Source organism: Heloderma suspectum, chromosome 6, assembly GCF_057233095.1.
Source record: "Heloderma suspectum isolate Gila_16-S chromosome 6, 16-S_ref, whole genome shotgun sequence".
In the NCBI taxonomy this organism is placed as follows: Eukaryota; Metazoa; Chordata; class Lepidosauria; order Squamata; family Helodermatidae; genus Heloderma; species Heloderma suspectum.
In genome coordinates, this window is record NC_139463.1 from 127,918,091 (window position 1) to 127,945,905 (window position 27,815).

The 27,815-nt window shown below is 52.0% G+C and overlaps 2 protein-coding genes across 24 annotated transcripts; one reads left to right on the plus strand and one right to left on the minus strand.

Moving 5' to 3' along the window:
- The first annotated feature begins 729 nt into the window (after positions 1 to 729).
- On the plus strand, positions 730 to 12,442 carry LOC146343170 (thialysine N-epsilon-acetyltransferase-like). Of its 4 annotated transcripts, none has more exons than XM_084806750.1 (6): positions 730 to 964; positions 6,573 to 6,624; positions 7,905 to 7,988; positions 9,022 to 9,123; positions 10,498 to 10,538; positions 11,842 to 12,441. In XM_084806750.1, exons 1-6 carry the CDS (start codon positions 902 to 904, stop codon positions 12,010 to 12,012), a joined length of 513 nt encoding a protein of 170 aa, XP_084662876.1. In that variant the 5' UTR covers positions 730 to 901; the 3' UTR covers positions 12,013 to 12,441. The 4 variants fall into 4 exon arrangements, with proteins under 4 accessions (XP_084662876.1, XP_084662877.1, XP_084662874.1 ...); XM_084806748.1 differs by lacking the exon at positions 730 to 964 and adding an exon at positions 1,058 to 1,168 and having other exon boundaries at positions 11,842 to 12,442; XM_084806751.1 differs by lacking the exon at positions 10,498 to 10,538 and having other exon boundaries at positions 11,842 to 12,435.
- Positions 12,443 to 13,568: 1,126 nt separating this feature from the next.
- LOC146343171 (asialoglycoprotein receptor 1-like) lies at positions 13,569 to 27,815 on the minus strand. 20 transcript variants are annotated; one of them, XM_084806763.1, is made up of 10 exons: positions 24,989 to 25,058; positions 24,679 to 24,806; positions 23,484 to 23,579; positions 21,779 to 21,904; positions 19,937 to 20,032; positions 19,223 to 19,294; positions 18,158 to 18,250; positions 15,547 to 15,698; positions 14,551 to 14,654; positions 13,569 to 13,840 (listed from the first exon to the last, which is right to left on the minus strand). In XM_084806763.1, exons 3-10 carry the CDS (start codon positions 23,551 to 23,553, stop codon positions 13,690 to 13,692), a joined length of 864 nt encoding a protein of 287 aa, XP_084662889.1. In that variant the 5' UTR covers positions 23,554 to 23,579; positions 24,679 to 24,806; positions 24,989 to 25,058; the 3' UTR covers positions 13,569 to 13,689. The 20 variants fall into 20 exon arrangements, with proteins under 20 accessions (XP_084662889.1, XP_084662885.1, XP_084662888.1 ...); XM_084806759.1 differs by having other exon boundaries at positions 19,937 to 20,047; XM_084806754.1 differs by lacking the exons at positions 24,679 to 24,806; positions 24,989 to 25,058 and adding exons at positions 13,960 to 14,072; positions 27,731 to 27,815 and having other exon boundaries at positions 13,579 to 13,840.

Genomic DNA, 27,815 nt, shown 5'->3' on the forward strand with positions numbered 1-27,815 from the left:
ACTTCACTGGTGTGATGTATACAGCTCTGTGTTAGTTAGGCAAATATGCTAATCACAAAACTGGAGTTACACCAGAGCAGAGTCTGGATTTGGGAGGGGAAGATCCTGGGGCAGCCATTCTCCCTTGGCTTTGACCGTTCCCCTTTCTCTCCAGCCACACAACTCTATTATTTGTCCTGGTGCATGTGGCATGGCCAAATGCCCCATGGTGAAGGTCTCTATATGGTGCTAGATCTCATTGGTACCAAGGAAGCTGGGGTGCCTCTAAGCATGTGCAGAGTGGATCTCTCTTTTCTCCCTCTCAGTAATAATAGTCAGTGGAGAAATAAATAATCATCACTAAACTGGGATTAGTGAACAGTGAGGAATTTGGGGGGAAACACACAACTGGGGAAAGACTGTCCTTCAGACCCTCTTGGGCCTGGCTGGGAATGATGGGAGTTGCAGTCCAACACATCTGGAGGGCATCAGGTTGGGGAAGGGTGCTTTAGTGCATGATGTAGCCCTCTGCCTAGCTGCCCAAGTGTTTTGCTGAGGAGATGCACCATTCAAGACTATTCTCAAGAATAAGCCATTCTTAGGGTGCAATCCTATGCATGTTGAGGCAGAAAAAGGTCCCACAATCCTATGCATGTTGAGGCAGAAAAAGGTCCCACAATCCTATGCATGTTGAGGCAGAAAAAGTCCGAGAACTCCCAGGATTCCCTGCTTGGGGTTGCTGGGAGTTTTAGGGCGCTTTTGCCTAAACATGCGCAGGTTGGCGCCCTAATCGTCCCAATCGCCGTTTTTAAAGTGGCTGGATTCGGGCCGCCTCGACTGCGGGGCTGGCTGACGGATCGAACACGGCATCCCCTGGGCTGGATCCAGGCTCAAGTCCTCCTCAGCGCGGCGACCCGCTGAAATGCGCGTGACCAGCCGGCCACGACGGGCTTCTCGCCCACTGGCTGCGGCGGGCCTCCTCGCGGTAGGGCTGAATCTGGCCCGGCCCCGCGAGCCCCGGGGCCCGCTTCTTTCCGCCCCCGCCCGTCTTCTCCCCACCCCCCTCCCGGGGCATCCTGGGAAAGGCGGCGCGGCCGCGGACCCGGAGCCGCTGGCGATGGCCGCCCCCGCCGTCTCGGTCCGCGCCTGCCGAGCCGAGGACTGTGCGGACGTCGTGCGCTTGATCCGGGTAGGCGCGGCGCGGCGCGGCGCCCCCCGGCCTTCGCCGCCGCCGCCGGCGAGGCCGCCCCTCCCGCGAGGGCTCCCCGCCAGGGCGCCGGCAGCGGAGCGGCCTTCCTGCCGCCGCCCCCTCCCGATGCGTCGGGCTGCGACTCCCAGAATCCCCCGGCAAGTGGGGGGTTCTGGGAGTGGTAGTGAACGCGTCTGGGGCGGGGGAACCTGGCCCGCCTCCTTGAGAGTAAGGCCTATGGAAGGGGGGCTTACTCCAGAGTAAACATACGCAGGCTGCGCTTGCCAGAGGCACGCAGGCAACCGGGGTGAGCTGCCCCATTCAGGTGTCCTTGGCCTGCGGGCCGCACCCCCATTTCTTTGCGCTAGCCTTCTCCCCAACTGGGCGCTCTCCACGTGTGTCAGAACTACAGCTCCCATCATGCAGGGCAGGGCTGGCTGGGAGGTGCAATGCAGCGCATCTGAAGGGCACCAGCTGTGGGAGGGCTGATGTCGCCCACTGGTTGTGCCGCCGAAAAATGGCCCTGGATACTGTCTGGCATGCAGCAGCGCGAGCAGATCCAGTGACGCCCACAAGCCCAGCTCAAGACTGCTATAAGCCCATCTGCTCCAAGCTGGTGGCCTCCAGATCGGTTGGACTGCAACTCCCATCATTCCCAGCCTGCATGGCCATGGGAGTTGGGATCCAACACATCTGGAGGCCACCACCCTGGGGCAGATGGGCTCATAGCAGTCCTTGTATGTCAAGCCAGTGTGCTGCTGCTGCGGAAAAGGCAAACTCCATGTTAGGCATAATTAGGAAAGGAACTGAGAACAAAACTGCCAACATCATGCTGCCCCTGTACAAATCCATGGCGCAGCCACACTCAGAATACTGTGTCCAGTTCTGCGCGCCACACCTAAAAAAGCAGATATTGTAGAGCTGGAAAAAGCTCAGAAAAGGGCAACTAAAATGATCAAGGGGCTGGAGCATCTCCCCTGTGAGGGAAGGTTACAACAGCTGGGACAGTTTAGCTTAGAGAAAATGCAAGGAAGGGGAGACGCGATAGAGGTGTGCAAAACGATGCCTGGGGTGGAGAAAGTGGAGAGGGAGACATTTTTCTCCCTCCTAATACTAGAACCCAACAGGGTCTGGGAGATTCGGGACAGATCGAAGGAAGGGCTCCTCCACCCAGCACAGAGTTAAACTGGAATTCGCTACCACAGGAGGTCGTGGTGGCCACCCGTTTGGACCCCCTGTAAAAGGGGGCTGGACAAATTCCTGGAGGAGGGGGCTCTCAGTGGCTGCTGGTCCTGAGGGCTGTGTGCTCCCTCCAGTAGCAGAGGCAGCGAGCCTGTGGACGTGCGCCAGTGGCTGGGCGGGAGGGTGCTGTTGCGCTCCGGCTTGTGGGTTTCCCCCGGGCAGCGGGTTGGCCACGATGTGAACAGAATGCTGGCCTAGATGGACCCTCGCTCTGATCCAGCACAGCTCTTCTTATGTTCTTATAAAGCTGTTACAAACTGCAGACTTGGGGAGCAACGACATCATTCCCACCTCCTCCCTGATAAAGCACTCTGATGAACCTGAAAGGGTGTTCGAGTTTTAGTGACATCTAAATCGGTCCTATTGTGGAGGTTGGAACTTTTTTTCCAAAAAAAAATGGACCAACAAAACTGCATAATCTGTTTGTTTCTTTGCCATCCCCCAGAGCTATAGGAGCCTTCACCCGCTAGGAATGCCCCCCTGCTGCCTATGCAGGACAATCAGGTCAGCCTCTACACAGGGCACTCTGCAGATGTTTTGGATTAGCGAGCCCATCATTCCCATGTGGGCTGGGCACAGTGGGCGGTCTGCTCCAACACTTCTGGAAGGCTCCAGCTAGTCGAGGGCTGCTTTACGCCGAGAATAAATCTACACAGATCTGATGCCTCAAATGGCAACCCTCGGAAAAACTGGTGGGGGAAGAGTTCAGTCTCTCGCCAGGGCGACTCTGCCACTGAGCTGAAAAAGTAGCGCTACTCTGACTTCAAAGGGTGACGCCAGCTAGAAACGGCTGAACTGGAACGGATCGGGGAGTTAGATTCTGCTTGTTTAGTGCGTAACCAGGCCAAGAATTTCTCCCCCACAAAGGTAGCGTTAGCGCAGCGCTTGGGGAAACGGTGCGATCGCTTCTTCCCGCTGCTGGGTTTTCCTCTTATGTATGTGTGTCAAGGATAACGGCCTGCTTCCTGCCATAAGATCGGGCCAGGCTGTCGCATCGGAGGTCACCGCCTGGAATGGTGTGTAATCGAGAGGCTCCTCGGCCCTTCGCCCAAGGCCAGGCGCAGCCCCTGCAAATTGGGAAATGCTGACAGCTGGAGCTGGTCGGGAGTCCCAGCCTCTTGGAGGCCAGGGCAGTCCGCCCAGGGACGGAGCCAGTGATGGCTGGAGCAATATCTGCGCAGGGTTACCAGGGCTGGGCTGTAAAAGTGGGCTGAGGTCAAGGCATGGCGTCCCCCTTCATCCTTGTGGTCCTGGACCTGCAGATGGCTGGTTGCTATTCGGGGAGATCCATGCTTAGGTATGTAAGGATAGGCCAGGTAGGTTTATTATTTTACTTGGGTGCACGTTCATGAAGCTCTCTGTTTATAGTTCAGTGATTTGGCTTTGCACCCTCTTGTGTAACTTGTTACCTCCATTCTTGCCTTTCCCTCCACCCCTTTATTTTGATCCTGATAAACCTCCAACCATAAGTTGGTGTGATCTCTCTGCATAACCTCAGTGCTACTTTCAGTGTCTCTTGGCTTAAGAGGGTGGCTACTGGGTATTTTGGGGGACTGAAAGGCCAAGTTCAGCCAGTCCTGTTTTGGGGAAGGGGGTCCTGGGATTGGGTCCTGAGTGGTCCTTCCTTGCAGAGAGGTGGGGCTGGTCCCAGTGGGATCCTTTTCCTTGACAATATGATTTTGAGCTTTGCATAGAAATGTCACAAGCTAAGACTCTTGCATCTCATCTCATGGGCTTTTGGGTTCCATAGCTTAAAGTTGGCATTCCCCGCTGCATCCCCCCACCCCCGCTCTTCTCCTCCCTCTATAATATTTGCAAATTAAAGATAACAAAGCTTTTGCTGCAATAAAACTGTTATGTGTTTATGGGGCCTCACAAATGCTGTTTTTGCTGCATTGCAAATGTGAAATAGATATGTCACATTGAAATGTGAATAGATATGTCATGGATAGTGCTTGTATTTCATGGCCTTTGGGCCCCAGGATTTATGATGTTTTCCTCTATATACCAATGTATGTATGTGGTGCATGTACAACCTGCCAAATGAGGTTACATTGTGTGCATCTAACAAAAGGGGGCTCTTGCCCACGATAAATTTGGCAGTCTTTAAGATGCCACAAAACTGTTTTTGTAACTCTTTGTTTTAATTGACTCCTATATTTTGAAACAGCATCAAGACCTAGAGTGAGCTCTCTGCTGGATTGGGCCAAAGGCCATTTTAATCTGACATTCGGCTTGCCATGGTGGCCGGCCAGATGCCTCTGGGAAACCCGTAAGCAGGGCACAAAGGCAAAAAACGTCCTCTGTTGGTCTCTGGTAGATCACCTCTGAACCTGGAGTTCCAGTTGCCCATAACAGCTAATAACCCATAGGAACACAGGACATACCGAGTCAGGCCCTAGATCCATCTAGCCCAGTATTGCCAGCACTGACTGGCAGCAGCAGCTCTCCAGGGTTTCAGGCAGGATTCCTTCCTAATCCTACCTATAGCTGTTGGGGATTGAACCTGGGACCTTCTGCCTGCAAAGCAGGCACTCTGCCACTGAGCTACTGTCAGGAGTGTTTCTGAGCGCAGGGAGTGGGATAGTAGTTCAGATTCTGAAGCAGAACCGCCAGACATGGGGGAGATATTTTCCCAGGCTAGTCCAGACATGGCTAGGCAGGCTCCTTGGGTTTCAAAGGTCCAGCTGGAGGAGGAGGGTCCCTTTTCTCACACACACACACACGCGCGCGCGCACACACACACACACACACACACACACCCTGTGAGAGACAGTGAACAGGGAGAGGCAGGGTTTGGGGAGCCTGAATTAATAGATGCCAGGCACAGACGCAGAGCCAAGAGGGAGAAGGCTGGGGTGGAACTTAGGCGGTCTACCCGCTTGTCCTTGCGTGAACAACTGCGCCTAGGAACCTCACGAGAGACAGAGACCTCCCACCCGCCTTAAGTTAGGCTAGTGAGACTGACTCCCTTTTGTAGCTATCTTTTGAATCCCCTGAAGGCATTTCCTTGTAGACTGAGAGTCACTGAGAATTTGCATCTGTATGACCCTTTGAAGTAATGGATTAAAAGCCTTAGATTGAAGCCTCTTGTCTGTGTTTGATTCGGCTTTTGAAGTTCAGTGGGGCAAAAGGAATCCTGACAGCTACAGCCCCTCCCCTGAGAGACCTCTCCCATCTCCTCTATGAATTTGTCTATTCCCCTTTCAAAGCTATCTAAACTAAGCTCCATTGCCACATCTTGTGGCAGCAAACTCTCCAGTGTGGTATAGTGGCAAGAATGTTGGACTGGGACTTGGGAGATCCGGGTTCTAGTCCCCACTTGGCCATGGAAGCGCACTGGGTGACTTTGGGCCAGTCACAGACTCTCTGCCCAACCTACCTCACAGGGTTGTTGGTGTGAGGATAAAACAGAGAGGAGGAGGATAATGTAAGCTGCCTTGGGTTCCTTGCAAGAGGAAAAAAGGCGGGGTATAAATGCAATAAATAAATAAATAAATAAATAAATAAATAAAATTGTCATCGTCATCATTATTGTCAACATTTTTACCCTCCTCTCCAGCCAAAAAGAGGCTGCCCAAGCTGCTTAGAAAGGTGAATATTGAGACAGTCCCTGCCCTTGGGCTTACAATCTAAAAGTCATGACACAAAAGGAAAAGGAATTGGGAGGGAGGAGGAAAAAACACTGCTCAGGCAGCTGTTCTTTGTTTCAGAGTTCTTACAGGTGTTCTTTCTGGCAGGCAAAACATGCTGCCTGCACCTGTTCCTTCTCTGGGCGATGGATGGGGCCAGGTTGGTCACTGGGGGGTGCAGCCCCCCAGCAGCCCTTGGTTTTCTGGCCGATGGACCAGGCCACAGACTACAGTCCCAGGGAACAGTCAGTAATTAGATGAAGGGAAAAATCTCCTTCCTTTTGTGCATCTGAGGCATTCTGCCCACACGTTTCTACTGCTGCCCTCCAAAATCGGCGCGTTGGAGGGGGTGGGTGGCTTCAGGGACAGTTTCCCATGCAAGTGAGTTGCTTTAAGAGCAGGTGTCGGGTGGGGGGTCAAATTCCAGTGTAGCATTTGGGCAGGTGAAAGTGTGGGACCTTGAGAGAGGGATTCGGTGAGCCTGGCTGTTTTGTGCATCTGTGCCTGATGGTGTCTGTGTCTCTCCTCAGGAACTGGCGGAATTTGAGAATCTTTCTGAGCAGGTGAAGATCAGCGAGCAAGGTGAGGCCCGACTCCGGGTGGGAATTGCTTGGGTGAAGCTCCCCCTGCTCTACTCACACAGATCCATGGCCATATTTGGGGGTCGGGGAGGTAGGTGGTGGAATCTTCTCATTGGAGAGCTTGCAACCCCCACCCCAGTTATATCAAGTTAAGTAACTGGCTTGCTTTAGACTTGATCAGGTGGACGTATTGGAGGGACACACTCAGCTAATATGAAGAAACGGGGATGGGGGTGTTGCGGCTGGACCGTCCTCCTTCTCTTGGCCTCCCAGAAGTGCTCAGATTCGGCACCCCCTCCACCCAAACAACTGTCCAAGGATGGCCGCACAATTCCGATTCTGCCTGAAAAATGTATTGTGCAAGTGGGCCCAAGTGGGTCTCCACCAGCCGGCTTCCCCACCCCCTCACCCCAAGCCCCATCTTTGAGATGCCGCAGCAGAGAGTTGCCTGCAAATGGAGCAGTACAATGACAGAAGGAGAGAGGCTGGTGAAAGAACTGCCTCCCTCCTTCTCGGCTCTAAACACAGGCAACTGCACGGCCTTTGCTCAGTCACTGTGGACATGTTTGTTTCTAAAGCGCGTACCCTGCACCTTCAGAGCCATCGGCATTTCCAGGTCAGCTTATATCCGTGTTGGGCAGGGGAGCGGGACCTCTGTCAGCCCGGGGGCCAAATTCCACTTCGAAGGAGCACTCGGGGGCTGCATCCCGGTGGTGGGTGGGACCAAAGGAAGGGGCGGGGCCAAAATTCCCCAAGCACCTGGATATCGTAGCTTCCAGCTCTTCCTGCTGGCCACTCGACTGCAGGGGAGGCATTCCAGCCTTTTGGAACAGGGAAAGGCTGGGAAGCCACCAAAGGAGCAGGGGGGAGCGGGGGGCTGGGGCAGAAGGGCTGGCCTTCTGGGGAATCCCAGAGGGCCAGATTTGGCCCATGGGACTAGGGTGGGGCCACAATTGTGCATGGCACTCCGCAAAGTGCAGGAGGATGGGTCCCTGCCCCAAGAGACCTACATGTACAATTCAGTATAGGGAAGATGAGAAAGGAAAGGGAGGAGGATGGAAGATGAGTTTCCAGTGGGTGAAGAGATCCAACCGCCTTCTCTTCCTCATGGTGCAAGCTTCCCTTCAAAAATACGCGGGCTCAAAACACATCTGTGATTGAAGTCCTTTAAAATGATCTGTACAGTCGGTGCTCCTGCAGGCTTTTTTCCTCGTTCTGCCCTTTTCCCTGCCCTTCCTCTCCTCTGGCACCGCTCTCTTCTTTCCCCCTTGCCATGTACAGGCCTTTGTGAAGATGGCTTCAGCCAGGACCCCTTCTATAAATGCGTGGTGGCCGAGGTCCCCCCTCAGTGCCAGAGCGAAGACGGTAAGTGAGGCTGATATTTATCATTTCTTTCTTCATGATTATATTTATCTCCTGCCGTTTTCCTCTTGCGAGGACCCCCAGGCAGCTTACACAGTCCTCCTCCTCTCTGTTTTATCCTCCCCACAGCCCTGTGAGGTAGGCTAGCCCAAAGCCACCCAGGGAATTTCATGGCTGAGTGGAGACTGGAGTCCAGGTCTCCCGAGTCCCGGTCCAACACCCTAACCGCTATGCCACCCTGGCTGTCCTGCGTGCCATGTGGGGGGAAATCAGCCCTCCCTCACTTGGGGGTCACTAGCATGGCTGACTTGTTTGTTCAGCATCCTCAGGAGAGGACCGCCCCCCTGGCCACCCACCCAAGACACTTTGGTGGTGCAGCAGAGGAGCTGCCACGCCAAGCCTGAGAGTGGCGGCCACGGGCTCCTTGCTCCGTCACACAGCATCTTGGCCCACCATGCTCTGTTGGTGCTTCCAAATACAATTTCCACCCCCAAGCAATTGCTTGTGGCATCAGGCTGGCCTTCTGGGGTGGTGCCAAAAGGGATTAAGAAGAGCTCCGAAAGGGCCGCTCCATGCCGGAGGAACGGGCCTTGAAATGGCCGGTGCGGTGCAGTGGAAGCACATGCAAAGTGGCACACCTTGGGGCAAAGAATCCCAACTTCATGGGGAGGCTGATGGGATCGGAGCTGGTGGTGCGTGACCGAGAAAGAGACCTTGGGGCTGTGGTGGACTGCTTGAGGAAAATGCTGACCCCATGAGCAGCTGCTGTGAAAAGGCAAATTCCACCTTGGATGTAATTAGAAAAGGAAGTAAAAATAGGACACATCTATAGGGTTGCACTGCCCGTTTCAAGCCTGTTTAACTCTCATGGCATCTTTCCAACCCAGGAACGTTGGAAACTTCAGTTCTGTAAAGGGGTCAGGAGGCTGTCTAACGCAACATAGATGAAACTTCCAGAGCCTGTGGCAGTAAAACTGAGTTCAAGACAGATCAACCCCTTCCCCTTTTCTCTCCCCCACCCTGCCTCTTCCTACAGGTCACACTCTTGTAGGCTATGGGCTCTATTTTTTCACATACAGCACTTGGAAAGGCAGGAACATCTACATGGAAGACCTCTACGTCATGCCAGAATTTCGGGGTAGGTAATTTGGACGGGGTGGAAAGGAGAAGGAGGGAGCCTGTTCAAATGGGCAGAAAGTATAATAAATAAAATGTGATGTGCCTCTGGGCTCCATCACGTGGGCAGAGAATTCCATATCAATGCCGGTTCTTTCCCCATCTGGTATCAGTGCAGGACTGGGTCGTTCTCTTTAGATGGCTGCCCCCCCTTTTTTCATTTTTTCATTTTTCGTTTCTTTCCTTCTCACGGAGGGGAGGGCGGTGATGCCGCTCAGGGTGTAGTGATAATTCCTTCCTGGTTCCTGCTCCCTTTCCTTCCCCTTGCATGTTACTGGTGGGTGGGGACTGACACGCTGTAAATCTGCAACCCTTGGCATGCTTACTTGGGAGTTAAGCTCCATTGAACGTAATGGGGTGCTCTGAATCAGCAGAGGATGTTGCTTCTGGCTTGGTGGGGTGGGGGATCAGATGTGTCTCCCTTCGTTGCAGGGAGGCATTTTACCCTCTTCTCCCTCCAGTCGAGAAATGTGCGCAAGCATTTACACGGCAGGCACGTGGTTTTGAGAGTGATGCACTTCTTTGGCGCCGTCTGGTGCTGCTGTTGCCAAGCGGTCAGCGGCTGCGCTGTGGCCAGGATTTGGGCAGTTTGGCAGGGGGGTCCCTTGAAGCAAAGGGGGAAATCGCCAGCGGGGGGCATGTTGGGCGCAGATCTTTCCTTCCTCAGCAAGACTTGAGCGGAGGCAGGAGTCACTCTCAAACCGTGTGCCCCCCCTCCTTGCAAGGAAGGGAGAGAGCACAAGCCCTTGCACCTGTCACATCTGCTCAGTCTCCTTCAGTGCAACCCCACTCTGGTCATGCCCTGCAGCCCATTCTCAGTGCCTTCGTCATCCTTACAATGCCCCCAACAACTGAAAACAAACGCCCACAGCGGGTTTCTTCTATTACTGGAGAATTTCACGGGGAGGTCATGGCGCTCCTGTTCCGTGGGCTGGAAAAAATACCACATTTTTTGCATTTGGGGAAAACATGGGATAGGCTGGGGGAATTGGCAGGAGACACCCTGGAGGGTCACAGCGTCATCTCATGAGCCCGCATACTTCCGTGACAGAGCCACCTCCATAGCAGGACAAAAGCTCCGTGTGAAGAAGCCCTCTGTGTGGTTGTATGTGGGGAAGGATGGCTTAGGCCCTTTAAATACAAAATGGCTGATTGGGGGCAACCTAGACAAGGTGGGTCAAATTCTGTGGCTTTCTCTTTGGAGCAAGCGCTGTGGTTGGAAACTTAATGCTCGTCTGAGGACACAGGCGTCCTGGCTGCTCTTTTAGCCCTTCCAGGTCATCTTGTTGTACTGCTCTCTCCCTTTCCCTCCCTCTCCCCCGGCCCTTCATCACAGGGAAAGGAATCGGGAAGAAACTCATGAGTGCAATTGCTGAGGTAACGACCATTTGCTTCTGTGCTCCTCATCCTAACATCACCCAGTCACTAGTTTCCGGGGGGGGGGGGGGGCGGCTAGCGTGTCCTTGGCCACTTTGACGCCTCCTTCACAACAAAACGGAGGGACTTGGAAGCCGCCCAGTCTCTCCGCTACCTGCTTCAAGGGGCAGGGATGCAGCCCTGGTGCCGCAGCCTCCCTAACCGTGTTTCTCAGTGGTATTCACTCCCCTCCTGAGAACCCAGGTGTCCAGGCTTCGCCCCTTTCCCCTTGAATTTCCACAATTACACAAGGAACCCTGGCCCCCCATATCCTCTTCTACTCCTTTCCCAGAAAACCCAGGAATCCTAGCTCATCCCCAGACATAAGAACACCAAAAAAAGCTGTGCTGGATCAGACCAAGGTCCATCTCGCACAGCATTCTGTTCACACCGTGGCCCACCAGCTGCCCATGGGAAACTGACAAGCAGCAACTGGCGTATACAGGCTCACTGCTTCTGATAGTGGGGGCAGCATGTAGCCACCAGGACTAGTAGCCATTGATAGCTTTATCCTCCATGAATTTGCCCAGTCCCCTTTTCAGGCCATCCAAATTGGTGCCATCACTGCATCCTGCAATACTGAGTTCCATAGTTTAACTCTGCACTGTGTGAAGGAGTCCTTCCTTTTTTCTGTCCTGAATCTCCCACCTATCAACTTCATGGGAGGACCCCGTTGGGTTCTAATGTTATGAAAGAGCGAGAAAAATGCCTCCCTCTCCTTTTTCCTCACACTAGGCATCACTTTGCACCCCTCTCTCATGTCTCCCCTCACTCACCCTTTTTCTAAGCGAAACACTCCCAAATGTTGCAGCCGTTCTTCATAGGGGAGCTGCTCCAGTCCCGTGATCACTGGCTGCCCTTTTCTGCCCTGTTTCCAACTCTGCAGTATCCCTTTTGAGGTGCAGTGAAAAGAACTACACAGTATTCCGAGTGTGGAACACTTGTGTGCCATCCCGCTTTCCTCTCAGAGAACCCAGGAGTCTTGCATCCCATAGGGGCATCGGCAACTGCCTTATGCTGAGTCAGGCCCTGGGTCTATCTAGCCCAGTATTGTCAACACAGACTGGCAGCAATGGCTCTCCAGGGTTTCAGGCAGGGATTTTTCCATCTCTTCCTGGAGAAGCTGGAGATCAAACCTGGGGCCTTGTGCATTCAAAGCAGGGGCTCTTGCCAAAGAGCTATGCCCCCCTTCCCCATGCCAACCCCCGTCAGACCCACTTCCTGTCCTTTTCTGGTTAACGCTTTGCTCTTGGTTGCCCTCCAGCTTGGCTTGCAAAAGGGCTGCACACAGATGAGGTTTTCTGTGCTAGACTGGAATCGCCCGGCCATCGACTTCTACCTCCGCGAAGGGGCCATGGACCTGACGGCCACAGAGGGCTGGCATGTCTTCCGCTTCGAAGCAGAGGCCATGCGGCAACTGGCGCTGGGGGAATGAGCCGTGCCTGGGGTGAGGGCACAGGCTGAAGATTTGCTTCGGCTATTGGGCGGTATAGAAATAAATAAATAAATAAATAAATAAATAAATAAATAAATATAAGATTTGGAGAGTCCCGCCCTGTGTTGCAGGAGCAGAATGTCCCTGCTCAGCCGCTCCCTCTCCTCTGGGAAGCCAAAGAGTCCTGGCTTCCAGCATCCTTTGCAGTCAGCTCTGTCAGCCTTCCCGAACTGGGTCACTTCAGATGTGTTGGGTGACAACACATCTGGAGACCCCAGGAATCTCAGGAGCCCTCACTCCTGTCGGACTATGCACTCGCTGACAGAGCAATGCGGAATTTAGTGGTGTGACTGCATCCTTTGGGAGCCCCTAAGACTTTGTGGCCTAGCAATCAAATAGAAAATAAAACACAGATTTAAAATACCTTGTATTTTCTTAGTTTCTGTCACTTTTTTCAGTGTGCTGCTAAGAGCATTTATTTGTTCATTTATTGTTAGCATTTTTTTAACCTTGCTCTTCAGCCAAAAAGGCTCCAGAGCAGCTCACATATAGTCCATTTTTTTAAAAGTCCCTGTTCTCAGGCTTCTAATCTAAAAGACATGACACAAAAGGAGAGGAGGAGGGAAAAAAAGAAACTTGGTAACCAATTCCTAAAAGTGAAATAGTCATTCTTATAATGACCAGCTGGAAACAGTTCTGGGAGAGGAGGAACCAAAGGAGCTACCAGCAGAGAGGCCGTCTGCTGCAGTCTGATGGAAGGGGGAAGGCTGGGCAGAAGCCATGCTGATTCTTTTTCAGCAGGGCTTGTCTATATCTCAGTAATTGTAATCTTTAAGAATGCTTTCCACCAGTTTACCCAGAACAGATGTCAAGCTAACCAGCCTGTAATTTTCTGGAGGTGCTTCCAGATGAGGCATTTATTGTGCCATCCTCTTGCCTCGATCATGGAACGCGAAGGGGTGTGTGCGTCTAGTTGTCATAGTCTCCCACTCATAAACCTCCCGTGTTTTCCTACCGCTTCTCCCATCTTTTCCCTGACCACAGAAAATCTGTTAAGGAGAAGAAGACAGGATAGCTGTACGGCAGTAGGAGCCCTCTGTCTGGAGGCACCCTTGATCTGCCCAAGGCAATGTTTATATTCTTACAACCCTGCGAGGTAGGCTCAACAGAGGGACTGCCAAAGGCTTTGAACATTCTAGTGAGTCAGACCGTTGGTCTGTCTAGCTCAGACTTCCCCAGCTAACCTAGGGCTGATGGGAGTTGTAGTCCATCCCCTCTGGAGGGCACCAGGTTTGGGAAGCCTGATCCAGCCAGTTGATTGCATACTGTGACTGGCAGCAGCTCTCTGATGCCCCCAGGCAGAGGCTGTGCACCATGACTTGCTTCCCTTTGAGCGGAAGACCGGGAATTGAACCTGCAACCCACTGCAGGCAGACCAGCTGCTCTGCCACTGAGCTCCAGCCCTTCAAAGTGGGTTCTGTGGCTGAGCGGGGCCCTGGCCTTCTCTAGGTCAGTTGTGGTGAAGAGCGGCATGCAGGAGACGGCGGCACCGAAGACACCTTTCTTTGTGTGAGAACCCCTTTTATTTGCGCGAGATAACATCTAGTGGCCACGTGATGCCATCACTTCCGCCGTGTCTCCGGGATGGAGCGCTGCGCCATTCTTCACCCGGGCAGCTCAAGCCTTGGTCTCCATCTCGCACATCCAGGTGTACTGGTGGGTGCAGCGCTCGTCGCTCCACAGGCCGTCGCGATAGAGGTGTGCACAATGCGCTGTCTCCCTGAAGTCATGGTAGGAATAGTTGTTGGGCTCCCCAGGCCTCCAGTCTCTGGAACACAGGGATGGAGGAAGCTGCTGTTATACAGAGGCAGACCCCAGGTCCATCTAGCCTGGTGTTGTCGACACTGACAGGCAGCCACGGTTCTCGGGGGGTTTTTCCAGCCCCACCTGGAGATGCTGGTGGGGATCTAACCGGGGACCTGCAGGCAAAGCAGGGGCTCCACCTCTGAGCCACAGCCCTCCCCATTCGCTGGACTGAGAGCGGAACGACGTGTGAGAACCTGGTGAAAGCGAGGGATGTGCAGAAGGGGGGGAGAAGGTCTTAGTTTCTTAAAAGACAAGCACTGTGTGAGAACAAAGCCTTGCATGGGAAGCAAGTGCTGACCTCTGGCGTGCTTGCTGCGATCACCGAGCAGTGAGGGAATGGCATTCTTCACATGCTCAGAGGCACCCTTTACTTTGTATTCCAGGAGCTGAGCCTTGCGCTGAAAACAGCTCCTGGGGCGAAGGTGTGTGTGGGCCAGGCGTCGGGGCAAGATCCAGCCATGCTTGCCAGGGCAGAGGGAGTGCTGGGCCAGAGCAGTCACTCCCAACCTGGCGCCCTCCGGATTTGTTGGACTGCAACTCCCATCATCCCCAGCTGGAATGGCCCCTCAGGAAAAGCTGCTGTAGGACTCCTGTGGGGTTGTGGCATAACGTCAGCCGCAGGCCTTGTGTGGCGGGGGGGGGCAATACTGAAAGAGCGGCCGACCAACTCACATCCTGCGTATGGTGTACGTGGTCCCGTCGACCCACTTCCACACGTTCTCATAGGTCAGGCCAATCCATGTGTTCCGGGGCTTCGTGTGCTTGGCCACAAATTGCTAACATGAGAGAGGACGCAAAGCACTAGTCAGCGGTGGTGCAGCTTGGCTGGGGGGGGGCTGGTGCGCAGGGCCCACAGTCCTGGGCGTCCCCCAAATGGCCACCCAGGGAGCAAGAGATGATGGAGAGGCCGCAGACAGGTCAGCCCCTGTTGGCCTTTTTTGAAATCAGGGCTGGTCTCACGTGCCAGGAACGTAGCAGCAGCAAAGAAAGCTGAGTGGTGCTTCACAACTGAAGTCATGCGCCTGGCCTCCAAAGGGAGCCCCATAAACAGGGGCATTGCCGGCACTTGAAAGATTTGGGGGCCAGGCCCAGAGGACACAAAGCCGCATAAATTTGCACGTGCTCGTGTACATCTAAATATGCCAGTTTCGAAATAGTGAGTAGGATTCATTCAGATTTCGCAGGAGGCATAGCCAGCCAGCATTTCTCACCAAACCCACATCAGGTATGTGAGTAAATAGTGTGTGTGTGTGTGTGTGTGTGTGGCAGCGTGTGGTATGGGGAGAGTTAACCCTTCCCTCCCCAGCTGAATTCCCCCTCGAGATTGTCCCCTGCATAGCAATCAAGCTGAGAAAATGCCACTTCCTTTGGCCCCAGGGGACACCCAGGACCCTGGGGAATAGGTTCAGGGCCAGGGCCCCATGGCTCCCAGGCCTAGCAGCATCCCCACCTGCAAGAACATGAGGTCCTGGGCTCAAAACGACCCAGCTGCACCACTGGCGCTGTGATTGGTCAGGGGCTGCCTGCGCACGCACGGGGAGCAGAGCAGGCAGGAGTCCTCGATCCAGCCCAGCCCACCCTAATGTCTCCAGCAGCCTTTCTCCCTAGCCTCCCCCCCCCAAAAAAAGCTGGCAGAAGCCAGAGAGCTGCAAAACCCAAACCACGGACTTGCTCCAGGTAGCTGGTGATGACGACCAGGTGGGAATCCTTATCTTCGCAGTCCACTTTGGCATCCTCCCAGGTCTTCTCCGTGGCGGAGACCCAATAGCAGCTCTTGCTGAACGAATGCCAGCCTTTCGGGCAGCAGCCCGTGTTGCCTCCTGGGGGCGAGGGAAGGGGGGGTGACAGAATCACAGAATGGCCGAGCTCTGGCAGCGTCTGATGGCAGAAGGAGAGGCTGGAAGGCAGGTGCTGCTGCAGCAGCCAGTGGAGGCTGGTGGCTCCGCTGCCAGGGGGCAGTCAAGCTGCTCTGGGTTTCAGTCAGACTCCGCAAGAGGTCTTTGCACCTTGGAGAGCTCCTTTAGAGTTTGGACTGAAACCCGGAGTGGATTCACTGCCCCACTGACATCCGAGCCACCAGCCTCCACTGGTAGCAGCAGATTTCCCACATCAGCGGGTGGTGGGGCTGGATGACCTTTAAAGTCCCTTCTGGCTCTTATGGTTCTATGAGAGAAGAATCCTGCTCTGTTCGGAGCATGCCAGCTCAGGGGCCTGCACCGACTCCATTTGGGGGCAAGCGCTCCTTTTCACCAGCTGCAGACCTCAGGTGAGATTTCACACAAATGGGGCATTTGGCTGAATTCTCACCCCTTCCAGTCAAATGCAGAGTATCCCACGGCTCTCCTCCATTGGCATTTTCTGCATCTGTTCTGTTCTTCTCCTGCACAGCCCTCTTCCAGCCTTGCACCTGCGCCTCTTGCGCTTGAAGCACAAGTCATGCTCTCGTGTCCATGTCCTTTTATTTATTTTATTTATTATTAAATTTATTAATCGCCCATCTGGCTGGTCACCCAGCCACTCTGGGCGATGTACAACATACAATAAAAACAGTTTAAAACAATAAAATTCTACAATAAAAACATTTTCTAAAATACCCTAACCCACCCCAAATGCCTGCCTGAACAACAACGTTTTTAATGCATGACAGAAGCATGGTGCATTCAGACAGGTTCTCAAGCACAGGCATGAATCCACGCAGGCTGACTCAACCCAGGAGTTCTAGTGCAATGATCCTGTTTCGTGAATGCCTCTGCAGCATCTTTTCTCAGTCTGGCGCCTTCCAGCTGTGTTGGACTGCAACTCCCAGTGGCTGGGAATGGCGGGAGCTGCAGCCCCACACACCTTCTCCAGTTGGAGAAGTTTGACCCACCTGCTAGCCTGAGGAACTCCCTGGCACCAGATGTTGTGATGGCTACCCACAAAAAAGGCCCTCAAATGGATCAGATCAATACACGGAGGAGAGGTCGTGGCAACAAACAGGAGCTCGGAGCGCTAGCCAAAAATGCATGCTCGGCACGCAGGACGCTGTTGAGGTTTTTTTTCACGAGGCTGTTAATTGCTGTATCTACTTTCAGTTCCATTGCTGAATTGAGATCAGAGCTCTGCACAAAGAGCTTTTCCCCTCCTGCTTTTCTGCTACATGATCTCTAGGTGGCGCAGTGCTACAGCAGATTAGCACAAATATGCAAGTAGCTCTTTCCCTTTCAGAAATAATACCCCATCTTCCCTGCTCTGCAGAAACCCCGGGGAAGTGCTCTTAAAAAACAGACGCGAAACTGGAAGATCACAATGCCCTTTAAAGAACCCACACACAACTGTGAGTCAGGAATCATGATTGCACGGTAAAGGCTTTGTGTAGAAAAGCTTGTTGCCTGTCATGAACCAGGGATTACCAGGGAATGGATATTCTTGCTATACTCTGTGTGATGGCAATGACCCCTGAACCAGCGGCTGGAGTCCTGATCTCTGGCCCAGTTCCCATGTCCAGTGTCCACACAGCGCCACGCAGATAATACATCCCAAATGCCTTGGAACAAGGGCATGGCTAGGCATGGCACTGGGGCATTCCCAAGACAGATTCCTCAAAACACCCCAAATGCCCTGAAGAAACCAGTTCCCGCTCACTTGGAGACACTCAAAGAAATAAAAAGAAACAGTAAATCAGTGAACACTAAAAAGTATTGTATCTCCACCTCTGCTTTACATGCTCATGCCGTATCCTAGCTTCCCCCAATCTGGTGCCCTCCAGATGTGTCTGGCTACAATTCCCATCACCCCCCAGCTGGGGACAGTGGGAGTTGTAGTCCAACACATCTGGACAGCACCAGGTTGGTGGTGGCTTCCCTATCCCCTCTACGACCTTTTCTACATGAGGCTTTTATTCTGCACTTGGCCTTGCTCACTCATGGTAGTTTGCAGGTCCATCCTCCTCCTCCAGGGCATCTTCCAAATTTTGCAACCATTGTTGTGGGGCGGGGGGAGGCAGTTAGATCAAGGAAAGTCTGGTATATCCTGAACAGTGCTATGAAACGCTCCCTGTATTTACACAGTTCTGTTACACCACAGTGCCATCTAGTGGCTGTATAATGAAACATATAGAACAGCAGAGAAAGAAAAACCCTGGAAAAAAAGCTGGTGTAAAGGAGCCAATCTTAATCCTGCAAAGAATCCAGAAGCAGAAGACCCAGTAAAGGTGCAGGATAAAAGCCTCATGTGGAAATGGCCTACCCCCACAAAGCTACCTTGCACCTTTTATGCTCCCACAAAACACACTACTGACCTGTTCCGTTGCGTTTAATGTCCTCCAGCTCACAATTCAGGGTCCGGACACTGATCCGAAATTTAGAGATTTGGTCCCGGAACTCTGTCTTTGCTGGAGCAGGTGAAAGGGAAAGAGTGTCATTGAATACAGTTCTCAGCGATGCCCATACAGGGCAGCCCTCCTCCTGATCACGTGGGTGGATGCATTCAAATCAAGATTTTCCTCTGTCTCTCGTAACACCAGAATGCAGCCACCGCCACCCGTGAAACCAAGGGGCCACGACAGCCAGGACTAGCAAACAGAGGGGCTTCTGCACATGATTAACTTATGGAAGTCACAGCCAGAAGATGTGGTGGCAACGGGGCTTAAAGGGAGAAAGTGGCATTTTTCTCCCTCTCTCATAACCCTAGAACCCAAAGGGGTCCTCCCACAAAGCTGACAGGTGGGAGATTCAGGATGGATAAAAGGAAGGACTCCTTCACACAGCGCAGGGTCAAACTGTGGAATTTGCTGCCACAGGATGTCGTGATGGCCACCACTTTGGACGGCTTTAAAACGGGGTTGGACAAACTCCTGGAGGAGGAGGCGCTCAATGGCCACTAGTCCTGAGGGCTCTGTGCTGCCTCCAGTACCACAGGCAGTAAGCCTATGTACACCAGTTGCTGGGGAACATGGGTGGGAGGGTGCTGTTGCACTCATGCCCTGCTTGTGGGTTTCCCCTGGGCAGCTGGCTGGCCACTTTGGGAAGAGAATGTTGGACTCTACAGACCTTGGTCTGATCCAGCGTCAGGGCTCTGCTGATGTTCTTATGGCTGTAAAAGGGGTTAGACAAATTCATGGGGGAGGAGTTGGTGGAGGTCTGCCATGGCTATTCACTCTCATGACTAAGTGGATCCTCCATTTTCAGGGGAAGTCTAACTGGCCACTAACAAGAACATGGGCTAGATTAACCTTTGGGTCTGATTCTGCAGGCCTTTGTAATGCCAGCCCCCTCCCCAACTCCACATCTCGGCACCCCTAGACTGGCCCACATTCACACTGACAAACCCACGTTGCCTCTCGCTTGCCTCCGTGCTGGCCCACCTTTGTTCACCTCCACGGTCAGGTTTTTCACCATCTTGTCAATGTTTATGAGCTTCTTCAGATCACTTTCCTCTGCACAAAGGGATTAGGGGGTTAGGTGGAGGTTAGCAAAGCTGTGTCCAAGCTTTCTCCTCCCCCCTCCCCACGAGGTGAGGAAGCTGGGTCCTGGGAAGACGGCCTTTGGTGGGTTGGCATCCCTCCCCAGAGAGATCCACCCAGCACCTGTTGGCTAAAATTTCAGTGCCCAGTTAAGACCTGTTCATTTGCCCAAGCTTTTTACTGAACAGTGATCTGCCCAGGGCTTGCCCACTGTTGGATGTTCTAGCCATCTGGTGTTTAGTCATTTTTATTGCTGCTCCTGATGCTTTTATTTGTCGAGTCTCGTGGGCAAGTGCTGGGCTAGTGCTAACTGACTTGCTTTTTATTGGTTGTTTTAAAAGGTGTTTGCTTGTTTTTTTAGAGTATTGTCAGCTACTTTGGAAATTTCATTTCAACAGTTTTAAAGCAGAGTGGCCAGCCTTGGAACTAATACTGTCCTGTCATTGCAGTTTTTAATCATTAGCCAGATCAGGCAGCTGGAAAGAGAGGAGTTTTCAGCCATGTTCCAAACTGTCAATGTCCCTTTCCCATTAGACTCCTATCGTGCCCCCCACACAACAACAAAACCCAATCCATCCCCTGCTTCCACCTTTTCCCTACGTTTCAGTCACTCACCCTTTTTTTTCAAGGCAGCTAACTCCGCAAAGATAGAGTGATTAACACTTTTGAGAACTTCCTGCATCCCTGATAAACCAGAGTCAAACTTGCGCCCTAGATTGAAGAAAACTGATGCAGATGAGATAAACAGACATCCTATGCTGGTCCCCTCCACCAGTATTACACCTTGCATCCTACACTCACATGGGCTTTGACGCTGTCACCCCTGGCTGTGACCCTTCCCTGCACATTCTCTTTGTGTCCAATGGGCTCTCTGGTTGCTTCCATACTAGGCTGTTGCTTTTCCACAATCAGCTGGAAACAGTATTAAAACAGAGGTTCTATACAACACTTACTAAGCTGCTATATTATCCAGCAAAACACATCCCCAGAGCCAAGTTCTTTCCAAAAAAATTAGTCACAAGTATGTTCTATTGAACAAAGGTCCCTTGCAATGTTAATTAGTAACTTCCTCCTTGCATTCTGTGCCATGGTTGTTTTCATTGAGCTTTTCTACACAAGGCTGTTGATCCACTGTATCTACTTTTGGTTTCATTGCAGAATTGAGATCCAAGCTCTACACAAATAGCTTTTCCTCTCTTGCTTTTCCACTACATAACCTTAGTTGGTGCGGTACTATACTGGAGTAACTATAGAAGTTGGAAAATACCTTTTCTTTCACTTTCAGAATAATACTCCATTTTCCTTTCTATAGAAGCTCGGAAAAGTGCTCTTAAAACACAGAAGTGAAACTAGAGGGTCACGAGATCTTCTAAAGAACCTATAAGCAACTGTGAGTAAGGAATGACAAGTGCACAATGAATGCCCTGTGTAGAAAAGCTCATTGCTTCCTGTTTCGCATGGTGGAGGGATTAGTGATGAATTGCCCCTCGTTAATCAGCTTCTATGAACTTGAGCACACTCCGGGAGAGAGCGGAGGACAGGAAGGCCTGGTGTGCTATGGTCCATGGGGTCACGAAGAGTCGGACACGACTTAATGACTGAACAACAACAATCAGCTTCTGTTTTCCATGGGTGGGGTGGGGATTGGTCTTTAATTTTTTTCTGGTTTTCTGTTCTTTCTTTTTTAGCTCTATTTCATTATAAAGAAAGTATGTGTGTATGTGTATATGTGTGTGGGAGTAATGGAAGGAAACCAATAATTAGGTACAGATAGGAACAGAAGGTTATTAATTAAGAGGTTATTCGTCAGCAATAATATGCTGAACTGGAGGACCTAAAGGGGGCAGAAGTAGTAAGGAGGAAGCTTTTCATTAAAGGCACAGTAACCCCGAAAAGCCTGAATAGCACTTGGGCAGTCCGCACTAGATGACTTGGTGGTGCAACTGTGTCTTATTGCATAAAACTCACCACAAATCAAGGGGAAAATGGGAGCTCAGTGCAGAAAACCCTGGAATGCAATGTCTTCGCAGCAATGACTTCTCCATAAAAAGGGAGTGAAAGCAGGATGGCAATTCTAGAGAAAAGGGCTAGTGTGGAAGCAACCATTGTAGATCAGGTGATTCTCTTACTGCCACCACAAAAGTGGGCCTAGGTGTGGTGTATGCAGTTGACATGTACAGATCAGCTTTTGGTGACTGGCAAGAGCAACATGGAGAGATTGAAAATGGTCTCCAGTTGGCAGACCTTACACAAAAACTGGCTTCTGCACATTCGAGGGTTGGAACAGGTGGCCTTCCAGCTGTGCTGGACTGCAGTGCCCATCATTCCCAGCCAGCATGGCCGGGCTGCCTTTCACACTCAGTGCTGGTTCCTTGCTGCTGTACAGTGCCTTGCTTCCCCTCTTTGCCAGCCCCGCCCCACCCTGCGGTTCAAGGTGCTTCCCACTGGATTACTCACCAGTGAAGCCAAATGTGATGGTTGCGATGACGACGATGCAGAGGAGGCCCAGCAGGATGAGAACCAGGCGCCGGCCAGAGCAGACACGCCGCCCCCATGACTGGGGTGGAGCAAACCCCTCAGGGGCTGGGGAGACGGTGCAATGAAGAGGAACACACTGGGGAACCATCCTGTGTGTGTGCACCACTCCCCCTATACAAATGGTCATGTGGTGATGGCCACTATCTTGGAGGGCTTTAAAAGGGGATCAGAGCCAGCCATGGAAGAGGAGAAGGCTGTCAAGGCTACTAGTCAGGACAGGTATATGCCACCTTCCGTATCAGAGGCTGCATGCCTCTATATATCACTTGCTGGGGAACATGAGCAGGAGGGGGCTATTATGCTCATGTTCTACTTGTGGGCATAGCGGTGAGTTCTGAAGTACTCACGACAGTCCTCACAGCCACACCATCAAGGAAATCCAAAAGTGCAGGCAGTTGTGGTGACATCAGTGAGCCATTTCTATTATATCATCATCATCATACACCCAAGACAGGTTTAACTTAACTAACTGCATTTATTGAAACAAAGTGTAAGTGTCTCTTAATCCCTTCATGACTTGTTTACAGGCGATACGTTACTGGCAAATCAGTGTATTTTGTCTACACCTGGGTTTACAAAGGTGTACAGAGACTTTTTTGTGTTCATATTTCATTTTGCTCCAATTTGCAATCAATTATGTTTGTTTAATTATACTTGACATTTTTGGATATTAAAAATAAAACTTTATAGTACCTTATAGAAGATAGCCTAACTCTTAAAAAAAAAACACTTTATGGACATAAATAAATTCCTGACTTTGAATTATAGTGAAAACTGTTGTTATTCATGGAATCTGTGTGTCAAGAGATTTCCAGTGAAGTGTGTTTCATGAGAATTCGTCAAAAAGGGATGACCAAACAACTCCCGACTTTGAATTATATATAAGATTCTCTCTCTCTCTCTCTCTCACACACACACACACACACACACACACCCGCCCAATAGCAGAAGCTCTCTGGGCGGTTCACAAAAAATACTAGCAGCTTTATCTCCACCAGGAGCAGATCTTTTGTAAATTAAATGGGCCTTAATCAACCAACACACCAGCAAATACTTTGTATTACAACAGGAAATGGTATATTGCTGTTGGGAAAATTCATTTCCCACAGCTACTGTGAGAATTGCAGCCAGGCTCAGTGGGTATGGGGAACTCTGAGGGGGTGGCATCAGCCATCAGCGTCAGCTGCAGCCCTGTGAGCCCTGGTGCCATAACACCGCTGCTCGTGGGCTTTCCAGCAGATCAGGGCTAGATCTACACCAGTGCATTTTATCAGCATTGAAGCACACTGCTAAGTCCCGGGACCCATTATGCACTCTGTATACCACTTTTCTAGAGTTATTTCCTGCTTTTTATTCTGTATTACCCAAAATACCTCAACAGATGCAATTGTGTTTGCTACGATGTATCAATGCGCAAGAGGAATACAGCATCACCCTGATGGGATCATATTGCTGTGACACGAGGTATAGATCTGGCCCAGGTTGGCCACTCTATGAACAGTATCCTGAACTATATAGGCTTTTGGTCTGATCCAGCACAGTTGCTCTTGCATTCTTACAACATAAATTATAATGATGGCCCCTGAAGGAAGGAAGGAAGGAAGGAAGGAAGGAAGGTAGGTACCTCTTCTGAGATCAATGTCACCTTCATCCGCTGTGTCCAGGGACTTAATGTCTTGATAATTCTTGATCATTGTTGTTTGGATTGGACAAGAGGAATCTGGAATCAGAAGGTATTGGGGTGGGGGAGAAGTGGCATGGTGAAGAGGTAAGGACCCAGGTGTGTGGTGAAAACTGAAGCTTCAACCATATTGTGGTTGAACGGCCCAGCTAGTGCTGCCGTGGGTGTTGTCTCTGGTGTCTGGTTCTACCCACATCACGCCCTAGAGTTCTAGCTTTTCAGGGCACACCTCCCTCATTATTTCAAGTTGATTAAGTAGACATTTCACAGCAGCAAAAAAGCCCTTTAGATTCATTTGGTGGGACAGGAATCCCCCTGTATGCCCACTGAGTTTTCCTCATCTCATTAAAAAAAAAGAGTGGGGGGTTGTTCTTCCTTCTCATCAGATTGGGTACATCAAAGTCCAGATGTCCAACTTTGTGGAAAACGTTGACTTGCAATTTAGGATTTCACTTATCAGCCAATCACACAGATTAAAATTATGGGGATTAACAAACACATTCTCAATAATCCTCCCTTAAAAAATAGACAAAAGAAACAAATACAATTTTGGTGGTGCCTTTTAACATGGCGGTGCGGGGGGGGGGGGAGTTAATCATAGTGATCCAATTTAAAACATTTCATTAAAGTCCCACATCTCAAACAAAATTTGGTTCACAGTTAACTTGGCATCACCCATTTGTACACAATCCAAACTGCAATTCAAAATTTTAACACCCACAATAATTTTTTAGTAATGGAAATTATTTTTAAGCCTGAAGTTCCCATTTGAAATGAAATCTGGTTTCATAACTGAAACTGGCTCAGATATTTAAGTCAAAATGTCAGACGCCCATGATCAAATTGTTTCATGGTACCCTCCTGAAATTGCCAAATGAACGTGATTTAACACCCAACCCTATAGCCGGTGACATACACAAAAGCAACGTTTCAAAGTTTAGCAGTTTCACAAAGTGACTGATCAAAAAAGAAAATGATAATGTGATGTGAACTATTTTGTTGTCCAGAATAAGAGATGCACAATTTTCATGCACAAGTTTGGCTTTCCAATACATATGGACAATTTTATTTCAGACCCCAAATTATTAATCCCACTTGAGGTGCTGAAGACAGATTCCTCAGGTATCTCCCTGCTTACCTTTCAGAAGACACTGTGATTTCTGTTTGCAATAAATTATCTAACTGAACACATGCTCGGTGGGAAAATACCATGTTCAGTCTCCCTGAATTTATCCAAATTTTGAACCGATCAGCATTTCCGTGCCTCTGGAAGATGATGGATTTTCTTGAGTGACTTTGACAGTTAAACCTTTGGCTTTGCCCACTAAGACTCCACAAGGATTCTCCACCCCCTCTCCCTCTCATGCACACCCTGATTTTTGGCTGACCCCAAGCAGGAGGAATGGCCATAAAATTTAAAAATGAGGAGTTTATTGGTCTTTCTTTACCTTTGCTTTTGTATTTCTAGGGTGCAAGCCCTGTCTGTTGACTCTCTGTCCCTCTCCCAGCCACACTCTCACTTTCACCCTTCCACCTGGTGCAATCTTTGAACTGTCAATATTATTTGTCCTCCATGTTCAAATGAGGAACTTTCCAGAAGCTCAGAGGTGAGCCTGCAGCATCCAAGAGGAATAGTTCACCCCCCACACACACACACACACCCTGAGCCCTCCCATGGAGATGAGCAGGCACAACATCCACTTGAGCTAGGACCCCTGCCCCACCCCAAAGACTCACCAAAGGGATTTCTCCAAAGCCAAGGGGAGCAGCCATTGGCCTTTGGGAGGCACCACCTGGGGCATGGCAGCCAGACTCAAGACTGGCTTGATTCATTCATGCATTCATGCATTACATTTCTAGACTTCCCAATAGGCAGAGCTCTCTGAGCAGTTTACAATGATTAAGCCCCTAATACACAATACAGTAACATAATATAAAAGCAGTTAAATACAAAAATATAACAATTTTATACAATTATTAACAGTAATAGAAAGCAATACATCCCAAGACCTGTTAAGAACCTTATTGCATGCTGCCAAATGCCTGGGAGTAGAGGACAGCCTTAACCTGGCACCAGAAAGATGACAATGTTGGTGCCAGGCGGGCCTCACTGGGGAGAGCGTTCCATAGTCAGGGGCCACCATGGAAGAGGCCCTGTCCCCTGTTGCTACCCTCTGAGGCTCCCTTGGAGGAGGGCCTCAGATGATGATCATAGTATATGGGGTAGCCTGGGGGATCCTGGGAGTTGTAGTCACCAATCTGGAGTGAAGTTGGTTGGGGAAGGTTGCCTTAGTTAAATCCATCTGAGATAAACCCAAGAGGCACTTGGACCACCTTGCTGGGCTTTTGGCACATGCCAGTGGCCAATATTCCTCTGTGTATGGGATGCTGAATGTCATGTATGCCATGCCAAGGCTGACTTAAAGCTCTCTCCGTCCCCATCCACCCTGGTATGATGGCTACTCCAGTTTGGCTGATCCTTATTCCCAGAAATCAGCCCCCCCCCCCCCTTGAATCACTGGAATCAAAGATGAGTCTGACACTGAGCAGTGTCTTCACTCGTGAAACTTCCGGGGAAATGCGATGCCGAGGTTACATAAGTCTTTCTAGGAAAGGATAAATGTAGAACTGGCTAGTCAGCTTCCTTTGCTGCGTCTTATTTCTCCCACTCTCGCTTAGCGAACTTGAGCCTTTTTCTGTCATTTGACGCCTGGGGTTGATTCGATCTTTTCCTAACCCAGGCTTTCCCCAACCCGGCGCCCTCCCGATGTCTTGGACTACAAGTCCCATCTCCCGCAGCCAGTACAGCCATTGGAGGAGGGGAGGCGCTGTACTCAGACAGGCGATTGCTAGAAGCATTCTCCTCCCACCCCCTCGCCCCCGCCTCCGGTAGCGGAACCCTGCACATTCGCGGTGCGCGGCCGTCTGCGGTCGAAAATGCTGCCAAGAGAACAGGGAGTGGCAGAAATCTAACCGGGCTCCGCGCCACCTTTCCACAGGTGACCTGCCTGGTCCGCTGTTGATCCTGATGTGCGATTTGCGTGGTGAATGATGCCAGGCGCGGAGGCGCGGGCTGCTCGGAATACGCGGCGTAACACGACCGTGAGCGCCTCGGCGCCGCGAGCGCCCGCTCCCCGTGCCTGCGCTGAGGCCCTCCGCCCTGGCTCGGCCATGCCTCTCGCGGGCCCTTCGGGCGCTGCCGCAGCGCGGCGAGCGTCTCTCGCTGACGGTGGCCGCGGGGCAGGAAGGGCCCGGGCCCCGCCCGCCCGGGAGCCGCATCCGCGGCGCGGGCGCGGGCGGGGCCGACGCGCCTCGGGGCGCAGCGCGGCGCAGCGCCGCGGCACGGCACGGCACGGCACGGCACGGCGCGCGTCCCGCTCGCTCGCTCGCTCGCGCCCCCCCGCGGAGTCCCGCGGAGCCGGGCGAGGCGGCCGAGCAGCCGCGCGCGGGCGCAGCTGGCGTCGCGCGGCCGCCGCACGAGCGCCGGCGAGGCGGGTCCCGGGGCGGCGGCCGGTCCCCCAGCCCCGCTCCGAAGGGCGGCGAGCCGCGCGCAGGTCGCCGGCGCGGCCCGCGGGGGCGCCCAGGGCAGAGGACGAGCGCCCGGGGCGCGCGGGGCGGGCAGCCGCCAGGAGGGGTCGCGCGGTCGGCCCGGGGAAAGGGAGGCGGCCCTTTCTGCCGGCCCGGCCCGGCCCGGCCCGGCCCGGCCGAGCTGGGCGGCCGCGGTTGCGCCCTCGCCGGTGGCCCCTCCCGGCTGCCGCCCGCGGTGCTGCCCGCGTCCGAGGCGGACGAGCTGTGCAGCTGCCGCGCGCGAGAGCAGCGCGCCGAAGCAGGAGCAGGTCCCGCGGGCGTCTGCTGCGGCGAGGGGGGGGCGGGGAGCTGCGGCTCATCCTGGGTCTGTGGAGTGGCGCCGGCTGTGAGCCTGTCGAGTTATGTCGCATAAATACGTCGCAGACAGTGTTTTTTGCTAGGAGATCAGCAAAACTTTCGCACTTTGAAAACGTAGCATCAGTGAACCATGAAAACTCCCACCTCGAGAAGAGTCAGACTATGAGTGACCAATTCTTTTCTTTCATGGCCTGAGAGTGGATGTGGGGGTAGTGGGAACGGAGTCAGGAAGACAGTAGGACAGTGTGGAGAATGAGTATTGGAAAAAAGCTGGGGAACAGGTGAAGGATCAATAAATTGCTTACCTCTGAAGCTTTAGCTCAATAGTCCAGTATAGATAGGGTTTTGTTTCCCTCTTGGGCAAGAGAAAAAAGGCACTCTTTTGAAGAG

Excerpts from the sequence above, each read along its gene's own strand:
- LOC146343171 (XM_084806752.1), bottom strand. The coding sequence starts at position 23,553 with ATGATCAAGAATTATCAAGACATTAAGTCCCTGGACACAGCGGATGAA. Across the intron at positions 18,251-19,222 it reads GACCGTGGAGGTGAACAAAG|CAAAGACAGAGTTCCGGGAC; the intron begins GTGGGCCAGCAC and ends CACCTGCTCCAG. Across the intron at positions 14,655-15,546 it reads TCACCAGCTACCTGGAGCAA|CAATTTGTGGCCAAGCACAC; the intron begins GTCCGTGGTTTG and ends CTCTCATGTTAG.
- LOC146343170 (XM_084806748.1), top strand. The coding sequence starts at position 1,097 with ATGGCCGCCCCCGCCGTCTCGGTCCGCGCCTGCCGAGCCGAGGACTGT. Across the intron at positions 1,169-6,572 it reads ACGTCGTGCGCTTGATCCGG|GAACTGGCGGAATTTGAGAA; the intron begins GTAGGCGCGGCG and ends GTCTCTCCTCAG. Across the intron at positions 7,989-9,021 it reads TCAGTGCCAGAGCGAAGACG|GTCACACTCTTGTAGGCTAT; the intron begins GTAAGTGAGGCT and ends CTCTTCCTACAG.